Source organism: Brassica napus, chromosome A3 (assembly GCF_020379485.1).
Source record: "Brassica napus cultivar Da-Ae chromosome A3, Da-Ae, whole genome shotgun sequence".
Classification (NCBI taxonomy): Eukaryota; Viridiplantae; Streptophyta; class Magnoliopsida; order Brassicales; family Brassicaceae; genus Brassica; species Brassica napus.
Window position 1 is genome coordinate 20202548 of NC_063436.1, and position 23196 is coordinate 20225743.

At 34.6% G+C, this 23196-nt stretch overlaps 4 protein-coding genes, 2 long non-coding RNA genes and 1 pseudogene across 6 annotated transcripts; 3 read left to right on the forward strand and 4 right to left on the reverse strand.

Annotated features, from left to right (window-relative positions):
* The first annotated feature begins 369 nt into the window (after positions 1 to 369).
* On the forward strand, positions 370 to 4749 carry LOC125607050. The gene is made up of 2 exons (XR_007338305.1): positions 370 to 1528; positions 1869 to 4749. It is a non-coding gene; the product is annotated as an uncharacterized LOC125607050 (long non-coding RNA).
* Positions 3274 to 5063, reverse strand: LOC125607049. The gene is made up of 3 exons (XR_007338304.1): positions 4270 to 5063; positions 3833 to 3928; positions 3274 to 3566 (listed from the first exon to the last, which is right to left on the reverse strand). It is a non-coding gene; the product is annotated as an uncharacterized LOC125607049 (long non-coding RNA).
* A 4336-nt stretch (positions 5064 to 9399) lies between these two features.
* Positions 9400 to 10499, forward strand: LOC125607051 (putative defensin-like protein 257). Its single transcript, XM_048776601.1, has 2 exons — positions 9400 to 10196; positions 10315 to 10499. Exons 1-2 carry the CDS (start codon positions 10079 to 10081, stop codon positions 10497 to 10499), a joined length of 303 nt encoding a protein of 100 aa, XP_048632558.1. The 5' UTR covers positions 9400 to 10078.
* A 14-nt stretch (positions 10500 to 10513) lies between these two features.
* On the reverse strand, positions 10514 to 11396 carry LOC106359209 (probable ubiquitin-conjugating enzyme E2 37). Its single transcript, XM_013798940.3, has one exon. The coding sequence runs from the start codon at positions 11259 to 11261 to the stop codon at positions 10668 to 10670; it is 594 nt and encodes a 197-aa protein (XP_013654394.1). The 5' UTR covers positions 11262 to 11396; the 3' UTR covers positions 10514 to 10667.
* LOC111214204 (putative defensin-like protein 257) lies at positions 11275 to 11885 on the forward strand. Its single transcript, XM_022716611.2, has 2 exons — positions 11275 to 11589; positions 11701 to 11885. The coding sequence occupies exons 1-2, from the start codon at positions 11472 to 11474 to the stop codon at positions 11883 to 11885; spliced, it is 303 nt and encodes a 100-aa protein (XP_022572332.2). The 5' UTR covers positions 11275 to 11471.
* A 43-nt stretch (positions 11886 to 11928) lies between these two features.
* LOC106361784 (probable ubiquitin-conjugating enzyme E2 37) lies at positions 11929 to 14247 on the reverse strand. The gene is made up of 6 exons (XM_013801587.3): positions 13895 to 14247; positions 13732 to 13801; positions 13519 to 13624; positions 13071 to 13169; positions 12835 to 12978; positions 11929 to 12767 (listed from the first exon to the last, which is right to left on the reverse strand). Exons 1-6 carry the CDS (start codon positions 14040 to 14042, stop codon positions 12045 to 12047), a joined length of 1290 nt encoding a protein of 429 aa, XP_013657041.2. The 5' UTR covers positions 14043 to 14247; the 3' UTR covers positions 11929 to 12044.
* A 451-nt stretch (positions 14248 to 14698) lies between these two features.
* Positions 14699 to 22492, reverse strand: LOC106361785 (annotated as a pseudogene).
* Between the last annotated feature and the right edge of the window lie 704 nt (positions 22493 to 23196).

A 23196-nucleotide genomic window follows, 5' to 3' on the forward strand; every position in this document is an offset into this window, starting at 1 on the left:
TAATTGATTGTATTAATAAAATTTGTAATTTAATAATCTTTAACTTAATAAACTTAATAATTTATTATACTTAATAAATTTATTAAACTAAATAAACTTAATAATTTAATAAACTTAATAAACTTAAACTTAATAAACTTAATAAATTTATTAAACATAACAAACTTAATAAATTTATTAAACTTAATAAATTTAACAAATTTATTAAGTTTATTAAGTTTATTGAATGATTAAGTTTATTAAATGATTAAGTTTATTAATAAATTAATAATTTTATTAAGTTTATTAATAAATGATTAAGTTTATTAAGTTTATTAATAAATGATTAATTTTACTAAGTTTTGCAAATTTATTAATTTTTATAAGTTTAATAAATTTATTAAGTTTATTAAGTAAATTTAACAAGTTATTAAGTTTGTTAACAAAATCAATTAAGTTTATTAAAATTAATAAATCATTAAGTTTATTAAGTTTAGTAAATTACAGATTGACACCATTAACTTAGCTTAAAATCAATTAAACCCGATTGTGATGTTGCCACCATATTATTATTTACTTTGTACATGTGACATGTATTAACATAAACTTCGTGTAGTTGTTGACACATTCTCATACACTGGATGGTTTCCACCATATTAGTGTAAACTTCGTGTAGCTATGAAACTTTTTTCCTTTTAAGAATAAAGAAATACTTATAATTAATACTAGATTTTGACCCGCGCTTAAAAGCGCGGGTTATTTTTCAGTTGATAAAAATATATGATATGAATTAGTATTTTAGTCTTATTATACATTATTATGTTACAAAATTATTATTATGTCAAAAAAAATTATTATTATGTAATTATATTTTTAATCGTTTGATTACTTTTTTCAAAAAAAATTATATGGATTGATCAGACTCAGTGCGTCTATTATTTTAAAATAAATTATTTTTAATTAGATGAGAACAATACTTTTATATTAAGTTTGGACCCGTCGTCGAACCAGTAAACACGATGACTTGTACATAAGCTGGTTTAGTTTTAATGAAAACTCGTTAATTTAAAGCATGCAAACTTCGAAAAAATATGCAATCAAGTGTGACCCGGCATTTGGTTTACATGGTAGGAAAAAAATAATCTTCAATAATATTTTAAGAGATGAATGAAACTTCTAAGGGGAAATTTTACTTATATACTTTTTATGATACCACTTTTCAACTTTACCATCAATCAAAAGGCATTTTCAAAAATACCACATTCATTAATGTGTAAAAGACAATATTGCCCTTAACTTATCTTCAACTCATTTCTCTCTCTCTCTCGTGAATCTCCGTCCGTCGTCTATCGTCTCTGTTCAGATCCGCTGTTTTCCGTTCAGATCCGCCGTCTCCGTTCAGATTCGCAGTCTCTGTCCTCCAGATCCACCGTCTCTGTCCTGAACCGACGTCTTCGTCCAGATTCGTCGTCTTCGTCCAGATCCACGAAGCAATCGAGATCGAGACTCAAAACTTCAAATGTTGAATCCTCAGCAAAAATCACAACCTGTAAGTATTTTTTCGGATTTTGTTGTTTTGATCTAAGAGAAAGAGTTATCTATTAATAGTCTGATCTAAGAGAAAGATTTCTAATAGTGAACATTGAGTTTTTGAAAATTTATAACTCTTTATAAATCGAAGTTATTTAGTAATGTAATTGACATGTTCAGTTCCCGACACTCATAAAAGAAGCATATGTTCAAGCTTATATGAGAGCCACAACTCTGCCATCACACATTTTCTTTGATCTACAATGTTAATCATCAAATTCATCATTGTCTCTTGTTTTTTTTTTCTAAAGTCTTATTGACCAACCATTGACATTTTTTAGTTTCTTCTTGTGTCTTAGATTGCAGAGTCTGTTTCTTCTAGCAGCGATAAAAAGTATGATATAACGCAAGTGAAGGCTCCACCTCAGCTGCTGAAAACGATGTGTTAAGTAACTCAATCAACTAAAAGACAATTTAGAAAGGCTTATAAGACAGTTTATAAAGTTTGTTAAATAATTTATAAGGTTTATAAATTCTGCACAATTTTGAAGTTAACTACGAGGTATTGTGATACTTCAACAGAACTACTAGACAAGCCAAAACTGATCATCCAACGTTCAAATATGAATTATGTTGAAAATGATTTTTTGTATTTTAGGTAAGGAGGAATTTAGTGAAATTGAGAATTCACACCTTGCGGAAGTGTTGTAGAACTAGCTAGAAAGAATAACATTCAATTTTCAGGAAAACCTTATGCAAATAAGATTATTGATGAATGGGGGTAGATCTATGGTTCACTTTCTCATATCAACCAATGGGGTTAGATCTATGATTATTGATGAATGTAAATAATTTATAAAAGTTTATAAAAAACGTTATGAAAGCATACATTCAATTTATAAGGGTAATATATGAGTTCCATAGGTTTATAAATCAACTAAAAGAGTCTATAACAATTTAGAAAGCCTTATAAAACAATTTATAATGGTTTGTATAATAATTTATAATGGTTTATAAGGGTATGTAAATAATGTATATGGGTTTATAAAAATAATTTATTAAGTTTATACACCAATATAAATATTATAAAATAATTTATGTGGGAATTTAAAATTTTTGAAGCGGTGGAGTCTTGATTGCTGTCCACATGTACCTCAGAATCTGCCACGTATCATCAACTCCTTACAAATCCTTATAAGGATATGTAAAATTATTTGTAAGAGTTTATAAACCATTAATAAATGCATATAAAAAAAGTTATAAAATCTATAAACCATTTATAAATGTTTATAAGAAAGTTATGAAAGCTTATAAATAATTTATAAGGGGTATGTATACTATTAATAAGAGTTTATAAAAACTTTATGAAAGATTATATTCAATTTATAAGGGGTATTATAAGAGTTGTATAGGTTTATAAATCAACTAAAAGAGTCTATAACCATTTAGAAAGCCTTATAAAATAATTTATAATGGTTTGTATAATAATGTATACGGGTTTATAAAAATAATTTATAAAGTTTATACACCATTATAAAGGATTATAATAAAACAATTTATAAGGATATGTAAAATTTCTGAAGCGGTGGAACCGTGCTTGCTGTCCACATGTGCCTTAGAATCTGTCACGTATCATCATCTCTTTACAAAGCCTTATAAGGGTATGTAAAATTATTTGTAAGAGTATATAAACACAAAAAAGACATATCTGGTGAAAAAGCCACGTCCTTCAACAAGGGATATATTGCTTTAACATTGTCTGAGAACATCAAGGCTTCTCCATATCTCACTCTTCTATAAAAGAAACAATTGAAACCAAACTCACTTACATGTCCAACTAATATCTTCAACTATGCAACTACTAAAAGAGAGATACAATTATTTTAGTATAAGAGATGTCTAAATAAGATGAGAGAGAAGAATGTACTAAGAAGCCAACTCTGCAACTTTTATAAAGCGTTATAAATACGTAATTCTTTGATAGCACAAACCACATTCTTCTTCAGAGTCTCTCTTGCCTCTTCAAACAGCTCACCAACCTCGTAAATTTTCAAAATCTGAACAAAAACCAGTCACATATTATTTCTACGCATCAGCATTCACTTCCAAAAATAAGATTCAAAAATAGTATGCTTTCGTAACTCAACAAACTCGTCATTCATCTCCATTGCTTCTATAGATATTATACACAAAACAAGACATAAAAAATAAACTCACAAAGTATAAATAGAACGTTACACTACCAAAACACTAACCTTCCACCTCATATACTGCACATACTAAAACATTGCTAGTCAAACTACAAATAGTAGCATTGTATTACCTTAAGGAAGTGAGATACTTAGATATGCATATCACCACACATATTCTCCACAACATCCTTTAAATCCAAAAGCTGACAACACACATTTGTAATTCTCTGCAACATCACCAAATCAACCAAGAAAAGAAGTAATCATAGAATAATTATACTCTTAGGTTAGTACCTTCTCATGAATTAAATAATTATATAAATCTGAAAACTATGACAATAAATCAACCAAATCAATAATTGTACTCTTACGTTAAGCTTTGTGTCTTTTGATTGCTAACAGATCAACAGTAAGATTTGAAAGGACCCAATTTATAAAATCTTATAAATTTGAGATCTGAAAATTTCACTTGAAAAACTTCGTCTTCTTTCTTAGAAACATATCGATTTTGATAAATCAAGCTAAAATTACAGAAAGAGGCAAAAATCACCATATACTATCATCTTACCTTTGTTAGTGTTTCTTAGGCGTTGGGAGAGAGATCGTCTCGTTCGTCTAAGCTTGTCGAGTCTGTCAGCTTTGCCGGAGAACTTCTCGGCATGCGATTCGTGACGAACGTGACCGATTTAGCATCGGAGGGTTACTACGACTACATAATGCCGGCGGAAGAACGGCGGGATATCTACTCGCCGCCACGCTCTCCCAATCCGGTCGAGTTCGTCGGAGATCGTCGAGTTCGCCGGAGATCGCCAAGTTCGCCGGAGATCGCCGAATTCGCCGGAGATCGCCGAGTTTGCCGGAGATCTCGTTGGAGCTCGTCTCAATTTGATCTCATTTTCATCTCGTGACAAACATTTGGAGAAGAATAGATCTAGGTTAAATTAATGAAATGAGGGGTATAATGGTACTTTAGCCATTAAAATTTTAATGGTAAATTTGAAAAGTGTAAAGTTGAAAAGTGGTATTAGGAAAGTGGTATTAGTGGCAATTCCCCAACTTCTAATATATTAATATAATAAAAAATAATTTAACGTAAATATATATAATTTTGTTTTAACAAATGATTTGCTAAAGTGTTTTTTAATTAAATTTGATTTTGTAAATATTTAGAATTATATAATGTTAGATGACATGATATAATATGATGTATGATATATGCTTTCATTTTAATAATTGATATCTAAATATTATATATCCATCTTTGAGCATAATATATGATGTATATAACGTTATTGAATAACAACAATAACATTGGATGATAATAAGAAAAATAATTAGAGAAGTGTATCATACAAAATGAGAAATAATAATATGATTTATTTATATTATTTATAGTTATTGTAGTTAATGGTAGGATAAAAAATAAAGAGTTTTATATAGATGCTATAAATTCTTTTATAAATATTTTTAAAAATATTTTCTTTTAATAATATAAATTTTCAATCGCATCTATAATATATTCTTATCAAAAATCATCATAACAATATATTTAGAATATATATATTTAGAATATATTATTAAACTAAATTAGAGAAATATAAGGTAATTGATTATTGCTTAGTTAGAGAAATATAAGATAATTGACTATTGCATGGTTAGAGAAATATAAGGTGAGACCAAAAAAATAGTTAAGTCTAATGAAAGGGTCCAACAACTTTTCATAGGTAGATTTTTTAAAACTCCTACTCTTTTAATAGTATAGATATAAGCATGTCTGGTTTACTAAACCATTAAAGAGAAATTATTTTTCAGATTTGTTTAGTTTAAATAAATAATCAAACCAAATTTTAATTATGGTTTGTTAAAACCGGGTCGTTACAACCTAACTACATTATTGTTTCTAGTGGGTGCTCCAAAAAGACATGCAGCATATTCTCACAGCAACCTAGCTCTACTCGCTTTTCTGTGACTCCTTGGTTTAGGTCTAAGATCACTAAGAGGTATTGACAAATCTACAGACAACCGTCTCATACATCGCAAAAGAGCTCTTCAATTGTTGATCCGGAAGTAGAAAACACTTTTTGGATGCAAATATTAAATGAAATAGAAAACACATGTCTTGCTACTCGCTAGGTTAGCATTTATCGAGCTACCGATTGTCTTGCGTTATGCCTCTCCTACATTACAATTCTCTAAATCTCTTGTAATCTTATTTTGCTTATGATGTTGGATTAAGCTTGAAACAGTAAGGCTATTGCAAAAATGTTTTTTCTCATCTTTTTCTGTTGTTGTTCTATGATACCCCAAACTTTATATATGGACTTTGAGCAAAATTTTCATTTTGAAGGCCCATACAGTGTAATTTGTTGAATCTATCATCAGACACTTGATTGAAGAGGACTCTCCCTCTTTCAAAATTGTCGTTACAAGTTCGTCCCACATTTCTTGGGTTTGTTGTTTACTACACGTCCTCATGGACTTAAACATTCATATCTCGAAGGATACCCGATCATATCTCGAAGAGTACCATTAATATTTCAAAGGGTATTTTTTTGTCTTTTTATAGATTTCTCGTCAACCTAACTTTGATACTAACTGTTGGGATTTGTCGAGCCCATGTTCAATTCATTATTATCCGATTAGTACGATGTTGTACATTTTTGCCATAAGAGACTGGCCCGCATGAATTTTTTTTTGGACTCATTTCCAAAAGATTTCGTACTAATTAGAGTTTGACATCTATTTATATATTAGACACTCCTTATCTAAATTTTCAATGTTGAGATTTTGTTTGATATCCAGATATAAATCTAAACATGGCAATGTGATGTTGGTTTGGCATTGCTTTCTTCTCTTCTTTGTGTATTTACAACTATATATCAAGATCCTTCAAAGAGTTTAACAAAAGAAAATCTACATACATATCCACTTTTTAATGAGATATAACTTCAACAGTTTAAAATTCCATCCCTTTTAATTAGTTATAAAAATTATGAAACTTCACTCGAATTTAGAATCTACTTAATTATCTTTTTATTATAAGCTTTCAGAAGGTTAACACTTATAAGCCTATTTAGCTTGAAAACCATGAATCAAAAGATAATGAGGAAATGATGCAAAAAATTAGTTAATTAGGTACTCGGATAGAGGCACCAAAGCGAAGTTATCCCCTTGTCTCCTAGTGATGTCCGTGTAGAGTAGATAGGCTTCCTGAGTTATGCTACGTTAGGCATAGGCATATCATAGGGAAATACATATGTCATGTGGTATCAGTCGAAAGCAACATTTTGTTCTTACCAATATTTCCACTTGTAGGTCAGATTCAAAAATCACAAAGCGGCGCGTGAATTACACATATGGAAGTAGTTGTAATGTAGATAAATTGGGAGTATATTTATATGTTTTGATCCTGGAGTTGGAATAAGGTGTTTCAGTATTTTTTGGTATTACATATATTATTTTAAGTTTTAGGTTCGAGTTTTCGGGTATAATTTCAGATTTTGGGTAAAGGTTTAGATATTCATAAATATAATTTTGTGATTTCGGGTCAGATTTAAGGTAAAAAGTTTAGGTATTTTTCGGATATTTGAATATTTTTGGATTTTTTGGTTTTTGGGTGTTTTCTTCAGGTTTAGCGTATTATTGGGTCTTCCAGTCTTTTTTGGATTCTAAATACCCAAAATGACCCGAAACCACTATGAACCAGAAAATAGCAAGTATTAACAGTTCCTAGACAACTAGACTCGAACCGAACCTGAACTGAACCATTAAATTTCAATGAGTTTTTCTTATGAATCTATGTGTTCGCCAGTAAAGTGATAGCCCAATTCTTTTTGCCAAGTCATATTCTGTTTATGAAAAAAAATCATAAAATTAATTAAGAAAAAAGGAAAAAAAAACTTATAATGTTATTAATGCCGTCAGCAAAATCTTAAACGCTAAACGTCGTCAGCTAAACTCTAGGAGGTGAACTCTAAATCCTAAGCCGTAAACCCTAAGAGATGAACTTTAAGGTTTATGGATTAGATGACGGAGTTACCAACGTGAAAGGTTTTGTTTTTCTTTTTTTGGCAATTAATACTATTTTTTATTATTTATTTATTTTATAAACAAAATTATGCTTGACAAATTTTATATGCTATTATTTTAGTGGTGAATGCATATAATCATTCATGGGGTGAAGAAAAAATAAAGTCAATTTTAATTATCTTATCGGATTTAAATATTTAAAATCTAGAGGATCCAGAGCCGAAAGGTCCGACTCGAAAACCCAAATGCCCAGACTTAATATTAATCATGTTTGGCCTAATTAGCTTGGTCTCTTTGACGCCGTCATTTTAAAAGCTCTTGAGACTCAGAGCTCCGATAAAAGCGTGTCCTTTTGATTCAGATTAACATGAATGGCTTTATGAATAAACATATGAAAAAGTTTTTATTTAGAGGAGAGAGAGAAGAAGCAAGAAAAAGAATTAAGTTTTTTAAAAATATATGATGTCATATATTCAACTATAGGTTCTGCAAATGTTGGAATTATACTAGAGATAGGGGTAAAGGTCGGGATTATGATTTTGTCAATAGCGCATTTGATTGGACTAGGCTTTACCAATCAACTAAATAATGTTTCAAAAGTAGATATCGAGTGCAATTGCTCTTATATATTTTTTGTTATGTAAAAAAACTATGGACATACAAGGACACTTTCGTGAAATGGAAGAAGTATATCATGTTTTTTTCTCATTATTAACTTCATATCTGAACGAGATTAGAGAGACAAAACTGGTCAAGTAAAGCGGAAGCTTCCACTCTTTGGGGACGATCAAAGCACCTTAAAGTGTCTTAGCTACAGGCAAGAGTGGCGGCGGCGATTTTGGAACGATTAAAACTACCCACTCTAGGGTTTTTACTGCTTGTCTCCAGTTAAATCCTGTTTCGTTTTCAGATTAAATTTTTTTATAACCAATAAACCATTTGGCCGGTTTAGAGCCTTTATTAACTAAAAAAGCAATAATAATTAAACTGTACCACCATATGTCACTTCTTAAAAGTCTTTCCATGTTTTAGCCAAAGAAATTTTAAAAAATCAATATATAACTAAACGTATTTGGTTTGAACAAAAAAAAGCTAAACGTATTTAATCTTACCAACAATTATAAATGATATCTTACTAATAATTAGTGTCAACACATAATTAATCCAAATGTTTAAAACATACAATATACTGTATATTGCAGTTTGTACAAAATACATATCTGTTGCATTGAGCTCTGTTTTGAATTTAACGGGCTTGTATCATTCGGTTGAAAACCTTTTACCAACCAACAAATTTTTGTTTTAGAACAAACAGTTGCCTTGTTTTTCCTTTGAGCATTGTTTTATCGTTAAAGCTATCATGTTGATGTGAATGATGGAGAAGATCTTGGAGCAGAATCAAGAGGGCCAAATGAAACCGATGAGAAATTCGAAGTTATCACCCGCAAGACTTTGAACCAGAGTCCACCTTGCAAGAGGGGCTTCGATTTTATCTTTGAATGTCTCAACGATGGAGTCTGCAATGTTCATTTTGGCACATGTGATGATGTGAATGTTTCTAATTATAAAAATAATCATATGTATATAAATTTATGATGGGCAATAATTATTTTATTCCAAATAATTTTTTTTTAAATGTAATTAGAAATATGTTGTCTATACATACTATTATAAATATTAAATAATTCAAATATATATTAATTTAATCTTATATAAATAATTATAAATTTGCACACTGTTTTGAACCGGTTTTATCCATATTTACATTTCAAAATATATATTTTAAACTATTTTATCTGTTTTATTTACTCTTATATCGGTAGATATGTCAGATCCACACTTATTATATTCTATTCGTTTGGTTCACTAAATCTTCACCATCCGATCCGCCTTTTCTTTCCGAAGCAGTAGTCCACCAAATCTGAACTTCTCAGCTAATTGATTAGTTTTCATATATTTCAGTCAATGGCACCAAGAGTTTCCTCTTTATTTGACCTTTAGACAAGCATTTTTAAAATTCAAAATGCAAACTGTTTAACTGGAATTCATATATGTGTGTATTTTCTTAACTAGTTCACAAAAAAAAAGCCACCAGAATAGATATGCTCCATTGCAACATCATTTGCTTTCATTTTTAGTTAAAAATAAACACTAATAGAAAATATAATATGTAATTTATTGTTTGGATTTTTACTAATATTGAGTAAAAATAGTAGTACTTGATTTTATCTAAAATTCATGTTTCTGAAAAAAGTGAATTATCCAATTTGGTAACGTAATATTGATTCTGTAAATCTTGACCATTATCGATACCAAGACCAGACTTGCCCCACACACACTATAAATGTATGGAATACATATGGCTAAATACTATCGCAAACTTTGAAACTCTAAACCAACACGTGAAGATGAAGAACGTTTCTCTCAAGCTTCCACTCTTGATTTTCATTTTGGTCATCACATCTAGTAAGTATTTCTTTTGCTTTTTAGAACAGTAGCGTTTGTGTTTCTTTTCACAAATGTAAATAGAGAAAACAAAACTTAACCGTCAAACCCCATTTTATTTATGTGAATGATGGAGAAGATTTTGGAGCAGAAGCAAGAGAGTTAACTGAACTTGAAGTTATGGCCGGAAGTACAAGTGACGGTGCCATAGGCAAGACTCTGGATCCAACACATCCACCTTGCAAGAGTGACGCCGATTGTAGCTTCGAATGTCCTAAGGGAGGATTCTGCAACTATACCTATGGGTTATGTGATTGTCTCTGATCAGTGATCACTATTCTAATCAAATTTCCATATAAAAAAAATGTATCATCATCAATTCTTTAGACTTTACCACACTCATTTTGTATTTCAAGAGTAATAACAATAAATCATATGCTCGAGATTCAATATGCAAACTTGGTTCGATCCAAATAAAACAAAACAGTTATTTCAAGGTCGACCACACTTGAGGCCTCTCCTTGCCAATGACAATCTTGACTTCAAAGAGACTGTTGCTTCTTCTTCCTCTTCTCCTCCACTTTCTTCACTGTTTAGAACAACAATGGATTCAGGCATTGATGCTTCTTCTAAGACCGACTTCTCAAACTCTTCACCCCAACTTTTCGGATCTTGATTCTCATTCATTTCAGTTTTCGCAAGTACCTCTGCTTTGCTAACTTCATTCAACTGCGACTCTCCAAGGGGTCTCAAGGACAGTTTTCGGTTTAGTCCATTGTTGTTACTCTTTGAAGCTGAAGTTCGAAAACTTGAAGTGGCCAAGTCGTTATTAAGTGATGCTGCATTAACCAATGGCTTCTTTAAGCCCAGAGAAAGCTTCTTTCCAATTGAGTGTGGTTTCTTGTTTTCTTTGAAAGCAGCTGAAACTTCATGTGTGAGTTCTTCACCGCACAAGTCCTTCTTTTGAGATTGAGGAGGCAATGCATGAGAGAGTTTCTTCCTGCTCCCTCCGTTGTTACCAGATGAGGTTGCCTCACAGAAACCAATCACTGCTTTTATTTTCCCATTACCATCATTTGCTTTCATTTTTGGTTAAAAATAAACACTAATAGAAAATATAATATATTGTTTGAATTTTGACTAGTATTGCGTAAAAATAGTAGTACTTGATTTTATCTAAAATTCGTGTTTCTGAAAAAAAGTGATTTATCCAATTTGGTAACGGAATATTGATTCTGTAAATCTTGACCAGTATCGCTACCAAGACCAGACTTGCCCCACACACACTATAAATGTATGGAATACATATGGCTAAATACTATCGCAAACTTTGAAACTCTAAACCAACACGTGAAGATGAAGAACGTTTCTCTCAAGCTTCCACTCTTGATTTTCATTTTGGTCATCACATCTAGTAAGTATTTCTTTTGCTTTTAGAACATTAGCGTTTTGTTTCTTTTCACAAATATAAATAGAGAACACTTAACTGTTGAAACCCATTTTATTTACGTGAATGATGGAGAAGATTTTGGAGCGGAAGCAAGAGAGTTAACTGAAGTTGAAGTTATGGCCGGAAGTTCAAGTGACGCTACCATAGCCAATACTCTGGATCCAGCACATCCACCTTGCCAGAGGGACATCGATTGTACCTTGAAATGTCCCAAGGGAGGATTCTGCAACGATCCCCTTGGATTATGTGATTGTTCGTGATCATTATTCTAAATCTAATTTTCACTTTTAAAAGAAAAACGTATTGCCATAAATTCTCTAGGCTTTTAACACACTCATTTTGTATTTCAAGTAATAAATCATATGCTTGATATTCAATATGCAATCTTGATTCGATCCAAATAAAACAAAACAGTTTTTTCAAGGTTTACCACACTTGAGGCTTCCTCTCCTTGCCAGTGATAATCTTGACCTCGAAGAGACTGTTGCTTCTTCCTCTTCTCCTCCACTTTCTTCGCTGTCTAGAACAACAATGGATTCAGGCATTGTTGCTTCTTCCGAGGCCGACTTCTCAAACTCTCCTCCCCAACTTGTCACATCTTGATTCTGATTCATTTCAGTTTGCGCAAGTACCTCTGCTTTGCTAACTTCATTCAACTGTGACTCTCCAAGAGGTCTCAAGGACAGCTTTCCCCTTAGTCTATTGTTGTCACTGTTTGCAGATCGAACACTTGAAGAGTCCAAGCTGTTATTAAGTGATGCTGCATTAACCAATGGCTTCTTTAACCCCAGAGAAAGCTTCTTTACAATTGAATGTGGCTTCTTGTTTTCTTTGCAAGCAGCTGGAACTTCATGTGTGAGTTGTTCACCGCACAAGTCTTTCTTTTGAGATTGAGGAGGCAAGGCAAGAGATAGTTTCTTCCTGCTCCCTCCGTTGTTACCAGATGTGTTTGCCTCGCAAAAACCATTCGCTGCTTTTCTTTTCCCATTACCATCCATTTGTTGATCAGTGTCACGACTCTCTTTATATGTCATGCTCAACGAAGATTCCACTGCTAACGTAGGCTTAATCCCATCAGGCTTTTCGCAATTTCGAGCTGAAACACTAGTCCCACATTCAGAAACCTTCTCATCTCCATGACTCTAACGAAACAAAAAAAGAAGCAAAGTTAACGCAAAATCAACATTTTGCTAATACGAATAAACAAACCTCGGGTGCGATAGGTGTTTCGTGAATTTGGAGGGTGGTGGTGCTTCCATCAAGACCAGACTTGTTAACCTTGACAGCATACTTCTCTGTCATCTCCCGGGCCTTATAATCAAAAGCTTGTCTATTGTATTTGTACTCCCTGCTCTGAGACAATCAAACAAGGCCAGCAAAATCAAAAAAAAAAAAAAAAAATCTCATAGAAAAAATGAGTTTGTAACCAAGCATGTAAGACTTACAACTTCACACATCAAGCCATCATCAGGATTGGGTTCAGTAAGCAACAATCGAATGCTAGTCAGCACTGTAGAGATGTTCAATGATGGTTGCCAAGCACCCTAATCAGAAACAAACAAACTAACTAACCATTACTATCAATCTTTTCAACAAAAAATCGGAATAAAGAGAGTGAGTGAAGGGCTGTTCGTTTGGTTGCCGCAGGTACCGGCGGCAGCGGCAACATTCTGCGTCAACTCTTGTTCGTTTCGTTGACGCAGGAAGCTGCGTCTGACGCCGCGTCCGAACGCCGCGTCTTGCGGCTGACGCTAATAAAACATGCGGTCGCGATATGCGGCAGCGTCAACGTCTGCGAAACGAACAACAACTGTCTTCATTGACGCTGCCGCCGCCGCTGACGCCGAAACCTGCGGCAACCAAACGAACAGGGCTTGAGTGTCACCTAGTTACCTTGGGAGGGAGATTCAAGATGTCGAGGCAAATTCGGCCACTGTTATCGATGTTAGGATGGTAGATCTGTGTAGCAAATGACACAATCGGAGGCTGAAACGGATATCTGATAGATCCACAAAAAAAAACCTTATCATCAGACTCAAAAAAAAAAAAAAAAAAAGAAGAGAAACTGATACTAAATACAAAGAGGTAGATCATCGTACTAACAACCTCTCTGGAATCTGAATCTTCACGTCGAAGATTCCATTAGCGTAAACAGTATCTTCAGGTCCTTCCATCTCTGTGGAAAGAAGAAAACAAAAAAAAAAGAGACAGGGTTAAAATCGATATTTGAAATGTAGAAAATAGGATGTTGAGAAGAAGCGAAGCGAACGAGCATCGATTGAGGAGAAAGATGAGAGATCGGCGGAGCCAGAAGCGGCGGAGGAGAGGTGTGGAAACGAAGCGCCGTGAGGTGGATCGGAGAGGAGGAGCTTCAGCTCTTTCTGCATCCTCATGCTTAATCTCGCTGCTTGAGCCATTGTTGAGTTAGTTGAATGCTTTGCTTCCTTTCGCTTCCGATTTTCAGAATCTTAGGCAAAATGGGATTTTGGCACTGGCGTGGCGGGGAAGATTTTGGATTTTGGGGATTTGATGAAAATAAGAGCTCTGATATGAACCGTTCGTTAGATGATAGATTCCATTTCACACGATTCAACGGCTCGGATCAGTTATATATTTTGATGAGGAAAAAAAATAACCCACGCCTTTTCGGACCAGAACCTTATTCTGGCGCCTTTGCATTTTCAACTTTTGTTATTTGCATTTTCTCATTACATATATAATTTGTTCCATATGTATAATATTATTTTATCTTTTTTTTATTTGCTAAAATTTGGTGCGATTATATTAAATGTGGCAAAAATTTGTTACAGACAATATTTTAGTAGTAGCATAAACCCCATGCTAGGAATCAGTTTGAACGATCGTGAGAGGCCCGAGTTTCATGATCCGAAAGGCCCCACTGAAGAGTAGTAAGGATTTCTATGAAAACAAGCCCATTTAGAAAGGAGAAGGTGGCACTGATCAGTTTGTAGAGAGCCATATCTGCATGGCTTGACTAGAGAAGACTCCATTGTCATCTCTGAAGGATGATATCCTGTTTTTGACAGTAGCGTTTATTGAAGATACAAGAGAGGAAGGAGAGAGATAAAAGGAGGACGCAAGTTTTGTGTTATTCAGATTTATAGGCACATGACACGTATCCCATCCGAGAATTTATTGATATGATTTTAAAGTTTTAAATTGGATAAATAGATAATTGTAAAGTATAATTATATGCCAATTTGGACTTTAAGTTGCCTGAATTTCTGTTATTTTTAGCTTATTTTAATTTGACTTTAACTAAACCCGTCCATAGCTTCGGTACACAGTTCAATATGAACTTCGCCTGTATCAAAACTACTCAGCTAGACACATTCAACAGGAACTTAAAACATGTACACACAAACTATCATCGTACTTTCCACAACAATCTAAGACACCAACCAGATTGATAAACTAGCATCCTCAGTTTCTGATAAAACCATTTAAAAAAGTTTCATATGTTCTACAGCGTCAGATCTTACAAAGCTTGTATCACGCATGAAACCCCCATATAAATCACCATACCGCTGGTACATATATGCTTTCGAACACAGCCCAGAAGTTGAACACCATTCAGTACTTACTATATTATATTATTGGAGAGAAGATCTTACATCGGAAATATGAAAGGGACTTGAGTAATATATAACGGAGAGAAAGAGCTAATGCTTACCTAAACTCCTAGGTGAGGGTTGCTGAACCAATTACGACTCTGCGTAGTTCCCAAGGTCAAAAGACATAGTACTCGAGCAACTGCAGCAAATGAATGTATCGGCTTAAATTTTTGGTAACTACACATGGACAAGTAGATACAAGTTAAAAAAAAAGATGTGATCACCTCTTATCGACGTCTCTGTAAACTCCAACCAGAGCTTCGGCCTTGTCATAGAAGCTGTCCTTGAGAGATATTACAATGCTCTGGAAGCCATGCCCATCCTCTGCATCCTGATTTTCACGTGCGGCTTGGCAGGATTTGCTACGAATAAACTGAGCGACTTTTGCAACGTTTAAATTATCCAGCGCAGCATCCACTTCATCCAGTATGAAAAAGGGCGAAGGTCTATAGCTGAAAAGATTGAAAACAAAAAACCTGATCATCACCATTTTCAACGTTTTGGGTAAATAACAAAGTTAGTATGAGCAACATCAAAGACGACTTTAACAAAAAAAAAAAAAAGAGATTAGGAGATAAATCCAAGGCTACAGTAGAAAATTACTTTAAATATTTTGAAAATTATGGATATAACTAGGTCGGTGGGTGGGAATACCTATGGATGGAGAAGAGTAATGCCAAAGCGGCAACTGTTTTCTCGCCTCCAGAGAGCTGTTCCATGTCACGGAAACGCTTTGTTGGAGGCATTGTTGTGTACTTTATACCCTGTAGAAACGGATCATCCTCATTCTCTAGGTTTAGATAAGCAGTCCCACCCAATGGATGAGTATTACTCTTGGTTAGCTGCTTGTAGATCTTGTCAATGATGCTAGAAATGTGGTTGAACGCTTCCATAAATAGCTCATACCTGCACAACAGTTTGTAGTCAGCAGCGAAAACTCTAATTAATCGAATGTATGAATCAAGAAAAACTGAGATACACTTGTGTGTGCATTCTATCCAGACAGCTGATATCTCTATCAAAGTTGGAAAGATGATTTCACAAGAGAAATTTGGAGTTACCTCTTCTGCTTAACAGTATTGTAGGCATCCGCTACTTGTTTCTCCTCCTTCCTGGCAGCTTCAAACTCTTGGCTAACTTGTTTTTCTTTCTCTTGTATAGCCTCATACTGGTCAAGAGCTCTCAAGTTTGGAGCCGTCTTTTCAATCTCGGATGATTTAGATTCTATTTTCTGCCTGTATTCCGCATCCATTCTGTCACGAGCAGATGCTTGGAGATGAGCTCTATCCAACTCACTAAAGTCATACTGTGGCCCATCTGATAAAACAGGAAGGGCAATACGTTCAAGCTCAGACTGCTCAGCTATTTCCTGCTTTTGCGAGATCAGCTGCTCTATTTGCGTTTCCTGATAGCAAAAGGTAGCTTTAGTGCACCTATACTCTCAGTCATACAAAATCTTTGGGTAAGGATTTGATGAGTCTCCATTGTACCTTAGAATTTATCTGACGATCGAGTTTGGTTATGCTTGTTGTCGCTTGAGAAGCCTGCTTTTTCCAATCCAAGATTTCTTTTTCATACTCTTCTGATTTTTGTTTGCACTCTGCAAGCAAGAGTATTAGATATTCACACCTTTTTGAAAGAAAAAAAAAACACTGCAGATTTGTGCTACGCAAAGAACATTAGACAGGGATGGTGATATTAAAGTATATGGTCGTGTAAGTTATGGTTATACCAGCAAAGGTAAAGATGATAACAGGGGAAGAGTATCTACAATACTGAATCTTCGTTTTAACCATTTGTCAGCCACTAGCATTTTAGCATCGTATGATCGCTTTCCTTTAAGATGTACTGTATAAAATTTGTTCAAACCCAACTCAGACCAATCTACAAACGTCAATTATATCAGGTAATGAACAATCAATTGGTTAAGGGGTGACGAAAGATAAAATTAAACAACCCCAAGAAAGCATAAGAAATTTTCATATTTCAATGCATTACTCCAGGGTTCCAACAAAAGGTAATCAATATGAAGCAAACTCATGTACGGACAATGTAGATCATGTTGATGTGCGCTAGGAATGAAATTATCAAACTGACAATTTTCATAATGGCATTTATTATTGAAAAAATCATAGAACTGAGGCGCCATCCATCAGATTTATGTAGAGGTAGAACTAAAATTGTACCTGCCATTTCCTTTTTCCAATTGTTGATTTCATTAGTAGCTTTTTCTGTTAGCTCCTTAAGTTCAGACTTCCTCTTCTGTATTTTCTCCAAATCAGATTCCAACGAACTGATAGAAGATTCTAGCTTTCGAATTCGTGAACCCACATCTCGGTTTTGCTCATATTCCACCCTGAAATCAATAAGAAAGTTATTTTAATAGACCAATAAGAAAAGTTTCGGTTTACTATGATTGTACAACTTGAGCTACGTCAACTCAGTCAGCGTATTGAGAGTTTGTAACCACCTAGGTTTTTACAGGCTACATATACTGACCCCAACACACTTGCCAATATAGACAACAGTGCCTTCTTTTTACGTGATAGTCAAAATGCAAGAACAGTATGCACAACAAAATGTTTCATTTTAAACCGGATACGGAAAAAGATCAGCTGAAACGTTGACGTGGGCATCAGGGATATCTATTAGCACAGCAGAAATCGATAGACAGTAAAACTGTACGTGGGAAGTTAGAATAAATCTTATATGTAACAAGAAACACAGAGCAAAGGAACATACTGGTATTTTAACTTAGCAAGCTGGTTACTCAGATACAGCCTTTCTTCAGCCACTTCTTGAGCCTCCTTGAGCTGTTTTTCTACTTCATATTCACGTATGTTAGTAAGACCAACAGACTGGCTAAAACCCGTATAGATATCGTCCACAATCTCATTGATTCTTTTCTCCAGCTTCCTGATGTCTGTATTTCTCTTATCAACCTCAGCTCTTGACTACAATACCAACGGGATTCAGTCATATTATTGTCATCAGGTTTTAACTTTACTAGATATCAGAAAAAGATATTAAATTACCTTAGAAAGTTCAACATTTATGCGCCTGCTTTCTTCAGTTATATTCCGCTTCGCTTGCTCAAGATTTGAAAGTTTGTCTTTGATGCTTTTCTATAAAACGAAGCCACCAATTAGTAATTCCTGACAGTTATAACAGTAAGTTAGATATACGATTGGTTGTTACCTTCTCAATTTCAGCATACTGAATCTTTTTTTCAAGTCCACTTATTTTACCCGATATTTCAGACTCCTTTATCTGCATATCTCGAATAGATCCAACCTTTTCCAATTCCAGTTCATATTCTTCTCTCTTTTTCATCAGTCCTGCACAACCGAAATGTTAGACTCTAAGACAAATTGAAAGGGAAGACGCTTTAAAGCAGTTGGTGACAAACCAACCTTCAATTTTCTTGTCATCCCATTTGTTAGACTTTGCTTCCATTCCACCACTGGTACCACCAGTCATTGTTCCCGCCTTTGTGAGTAATATGCCATCAACAGTAACAACTGGAAATAATAGAAACCAGGGTATGTAGACGTCAGTGCACGCATATGAGAGTATGTTACATCTAAACAAGGAAACATGAACATAACCTTTAAATCTCTCTCCGGTCCAGCTAAGACGTTTGGCTTCATCAAGGTCGTCACAGACCAGAGTATTTCCAACAGCAAAGAGGACTGCCTTCTCTAACTCTGGATCGAACGTGAACTAGTTAAGGTCCAAATACATAAACTGGAAACCTGCTCACATCAACCTTTCTATGTTTGTCAATCGTTATTTAATACATCGAAACATTCTCATGCTACCCACAACTATGCACGCAATGAAGCCAAAGAAGGAAAACTTTAAACAGGCAATCTTGAGTAAGCCAAAAGGAAAATCATTCACTTATTTGCAAAGGATATTGGATAACATCAAACGCCAGCTTTGCTGTGCCGTCCAAATTTCTCAATCTTTCAAGAACTGGCTTGACACGTACTAACTGAAGAGGAATAAATGTCATAGGAGGAAGCCTTTGCTCTTTCAAGTACTGCATGAACAAAGAAACTCATTTAATCCCATACCTAGAGTAGTGGCACAAAATGCTCTTCCACATGTACATCATATAACTTAGAAGCCAAGTAACACATAATAGGGATTAGTTGCACGAAGATTGCATCATATATAATATGTTACATACTCGTTGATAGCACATTTCCCTTATTTGGTAAATAATATGAGCTGAAATCATCATATAAGAGGTCGTAGAGTTTAAAGCATCATTTATTTGTTGGCATAGGCCAGAGGTGTATTACGGTAATGCCTGTCAGCAGAGACGAGATAAAAACAATGAAAAAATATTAACAACTTGCATGGGGTTAGAACAACACAACAAGCATAACAGAAGTACCTTGATGCAGTCCTTTCCTGTGTTTTCATCTTCTACAACAACCGCATCCATAAATCTCCCCATGGCAACAGTAACTGCAAGGTTGTACTTCTTCCGATTTGGTCGACACAGATCAGTCATTCGACCATGAACTCCTTGAAATAGACGCTTGAGAGACTCAACAGCCTGCGTTAGCCTGCTATCTCTCTCGTTTTCATATCTTTCAGCCGTTAGATCACTTAACTGGTCTTCTAATTCTGTGATTCTAGTCTTCAACTTCTCAGATGCATTCCTGTGCACGTAGAAGTGGGATAGAAACCATCAGATTTAAAATAAAAGGACGGAGTATGAGGGTATGCAGAATGCATTCCGCCTAGGTCAAGAAGGGATTTTTAGTCAAAATAGGAAATTTTAGAAAGATATATTTTTGATAAGTGAATAATAACCAATATCTCAGGCCATATTTCAAAAGATGAAGCAACTAAAAAGAATCTAGTGAATAGGACCATACTAATAACCTGGCATCTCGGTGCTTTTCTTGCAGTGTTCGTAACTGCTTCTTTAGATTAGTTGTTTCGTTCTTATATTCCGAAGATGAATCTTCAATCTCTTTTAGCCTGGACTTCATTCGCTCAATTTGTTCATCGAGATCATTCTCCCTATTTATCAGTTGCTGGTAATTTTCTTCCAGATTTCTCAATGCTTCGAGATCAGTATGATATTGCCTATCTAACACCTCTTTCTCATCTCTGAGCTTAATGGTTTGCATCCAAGCTTCTTGTTTTCTGAGATTGATAAACATGAAGGAAAATCAATAAGAAAACAAAGCGGTTTATAAGAACTCAAAAAAGATGAAAGAATATGCATGTAGATGGCGAATCTAGAAGAATAATACAAAAATCACCAAGAATAGACTGTAAACAACTATACACATGTCAGTCTGTAATAAAACGCTTAACTATTTGTCTGCTTACCATTATTCCAAGCAAGAAGATCATAATAAATAGGAAATATGGAGAATGCAAGTTGGTGAATATTGAAAACCTCAGGAACGTTGGAAAATAGGGAAAGATGCTTGTTTTTCAACTTACATTCGAAAGTACTCTTGCAGTTGACTGTCAAGCATTGGGAGTTTTCTGCTGCTGCTATCTTGTCTCCTCTCGTTTAATTCGTTCATCTTCTCATTCAGATCCTTAATGCTTTTCTGCATCTGTTCAATCTCTGTGGAATGCTTCCCTTTTTCTTTCTTCCTCTTATCCACCTCCTTTCGACTGCTCTCGATTTTTGATTTTATGCGAGCTATCTCCTCCTTCAATCTCAGAAGCTCAAGTTGCTAACAAAATTTATAAGTTACTCAAGTAGAAAAAAAACTGTTAATTAAAGACGACTTCTAGGTAGTGCACTCACGTATTTTCCAAGGTTGGAGCATCTCTCAGCAATCTTCTTTTCACGTTGAGCAATTTCTTTCAAATACTTTGCTTGTTCTATCTTTCTCTTACCAGCTTCATGCTCAAACTTCTCCAGCTTTGCCATGACATCTTTACGATTGTTCTTTTGAGCATCAACATCTTCATTTGCCTTGTCGATATCATTCTCAATGTTATATAATCGCCACAGGAAGTGTTCTCTCTTCAGAGCTTTCTGCAAGAATGCACATTAAAAAGAAGGCAAGAAGTATAGTTTCACAAATATGGACACCATTACCAGTTCGTCTTGCAGCTTCAAATGCTTCTCAGCTTCTTCCTTGTGTGCTTTCTTCAGCTTCTTCTCAGCACCAATGGTTTTCTTCTTCTGATATATAAGAGCTGCTTTCTCTTCAGCGCTGGCCTTCTTCTCTTCTAACTCCTCGTACTCTTTCTTAAGCTCATCAGAGCCAGAGATCTGCTCGACAAGTCCACTGAGTTCTTTCGAATTCTTCCAAGCAACAGACTCAACATCGCCCTGAAACACTAAGAAGTTACGAGCCTTAACAAGTATCCCTATAGATCTCAGCTTCCCGTTGTACTCTTCCCAGGTCACAACCCTATTGTCGATACGATACTCACTACTCTCACCAGAAGTGGTAATAGTACGAGTGAAACGAAGAAGCTCCTCCACCCCTTCAAGGAGATACACAAGGCGAACAAAAGCTTTCCTCCCTCCTCTCTGCTCCTTCTCTCGGTCATCGAAGGCGTAGATCAGATCCTTAAGCTGAGATCCACGAAGCTGACCAGTGCGGACGCCGAGGACGAAGCTTATCGCGTCCATTAGGTTGGATTTACCGGCACCGTTGGGGCCGATGATGGCCGTCAAGTCCTTGAACGGACCTACTAGCTGGTGGCCCTTGTAAGACTTGAAATTCTCCATCTCCAGATGGACGATCCTTCCCGGAGGGGTTTCGATGGAAGGCATGGAAGAGTGAAATTAGGGCTTCTTCAAGGTTTGGGTTATTTCTCGGAGGAAAAATGGCGGGGATCGAAATAGTATATATATATATACTAAGATACTTGGGTAGCTTGTTAGATTATTTTGTACAGCAGTATCAAAAGATTTATATTTTTGAATTTTCATTTGCTAAAACAATACTCTATACGTCATGCTAACTAGGTAAAAATACATGTGCATTAATTTTTGCTTCGCAATCTATTTTCCTAAGTTTGCACGATGATATATTGAATATCATTGCTTTGATTGAATGATTGTAAATTTGTAATGTGGGAGTGTTGTTGACAGCTGACAATTTTATTAATCATCAATTGTCATTTTTTTAATAATGTGTTGGATGTTTAGATACATAGCAGTGAGAACTTAGTAAGAGTTTGAAATAAAACTTTCTCCATCGCTTATATATTAATTGTGGATCTTTTAAATTGTTATAACTTTAGTTTTGTACTAATTAAAAAGAGATTCATTTTATGTGGTAGTTTATTAAGCTATCTAAAATCTGACGTGGCACACTTATGACGAGACTCATCTTATCTGGGTTTGATACTTGGTAGAGACATTCCCTATTTATGTTTTTTTGTTCACATATATATACACTGTACTTTTTGACATGTTATTTTGAAATTAAAATTTTTGTATGCTTTTCAAGATGATTGGTTTTTAATTAAATTATCTTAGTAGTCATTGATCAGTCTAAGAAATTAGAGTAGTTATAACCAGTGATAAACTAAGAAATAGAAAGTGGAGCATCAACTCCTGACAAACATGAATGGGAAACGTGACATGAGGATTGGCTCATATTAGTCAAGGAAGACCACTTCTCTTATTAATGAAACTAGAAAATAGATAAGTCGTGAGACTCTTTCATGCGAGATACTTGCGGTTTGGTTAACGTCGTCTAGATGATCTCCTACTTGCCACCTAAGCACATGCCTGGCTTCTAGTATCCTATATCAATACCCCGGTGGTCTAAAAGTACCTTGTTCTCAAGGTTCATATGAATTGAGGAAAACTCCACTTATATTGCTTCTTTTCCTTCCCATTTGATTTTTCTAGTTGTGACGTTTTTCAACTCACTGCGACTTCCAAGACCAAGCTGTCTCCATGATTCGTTATTAACAATAATTT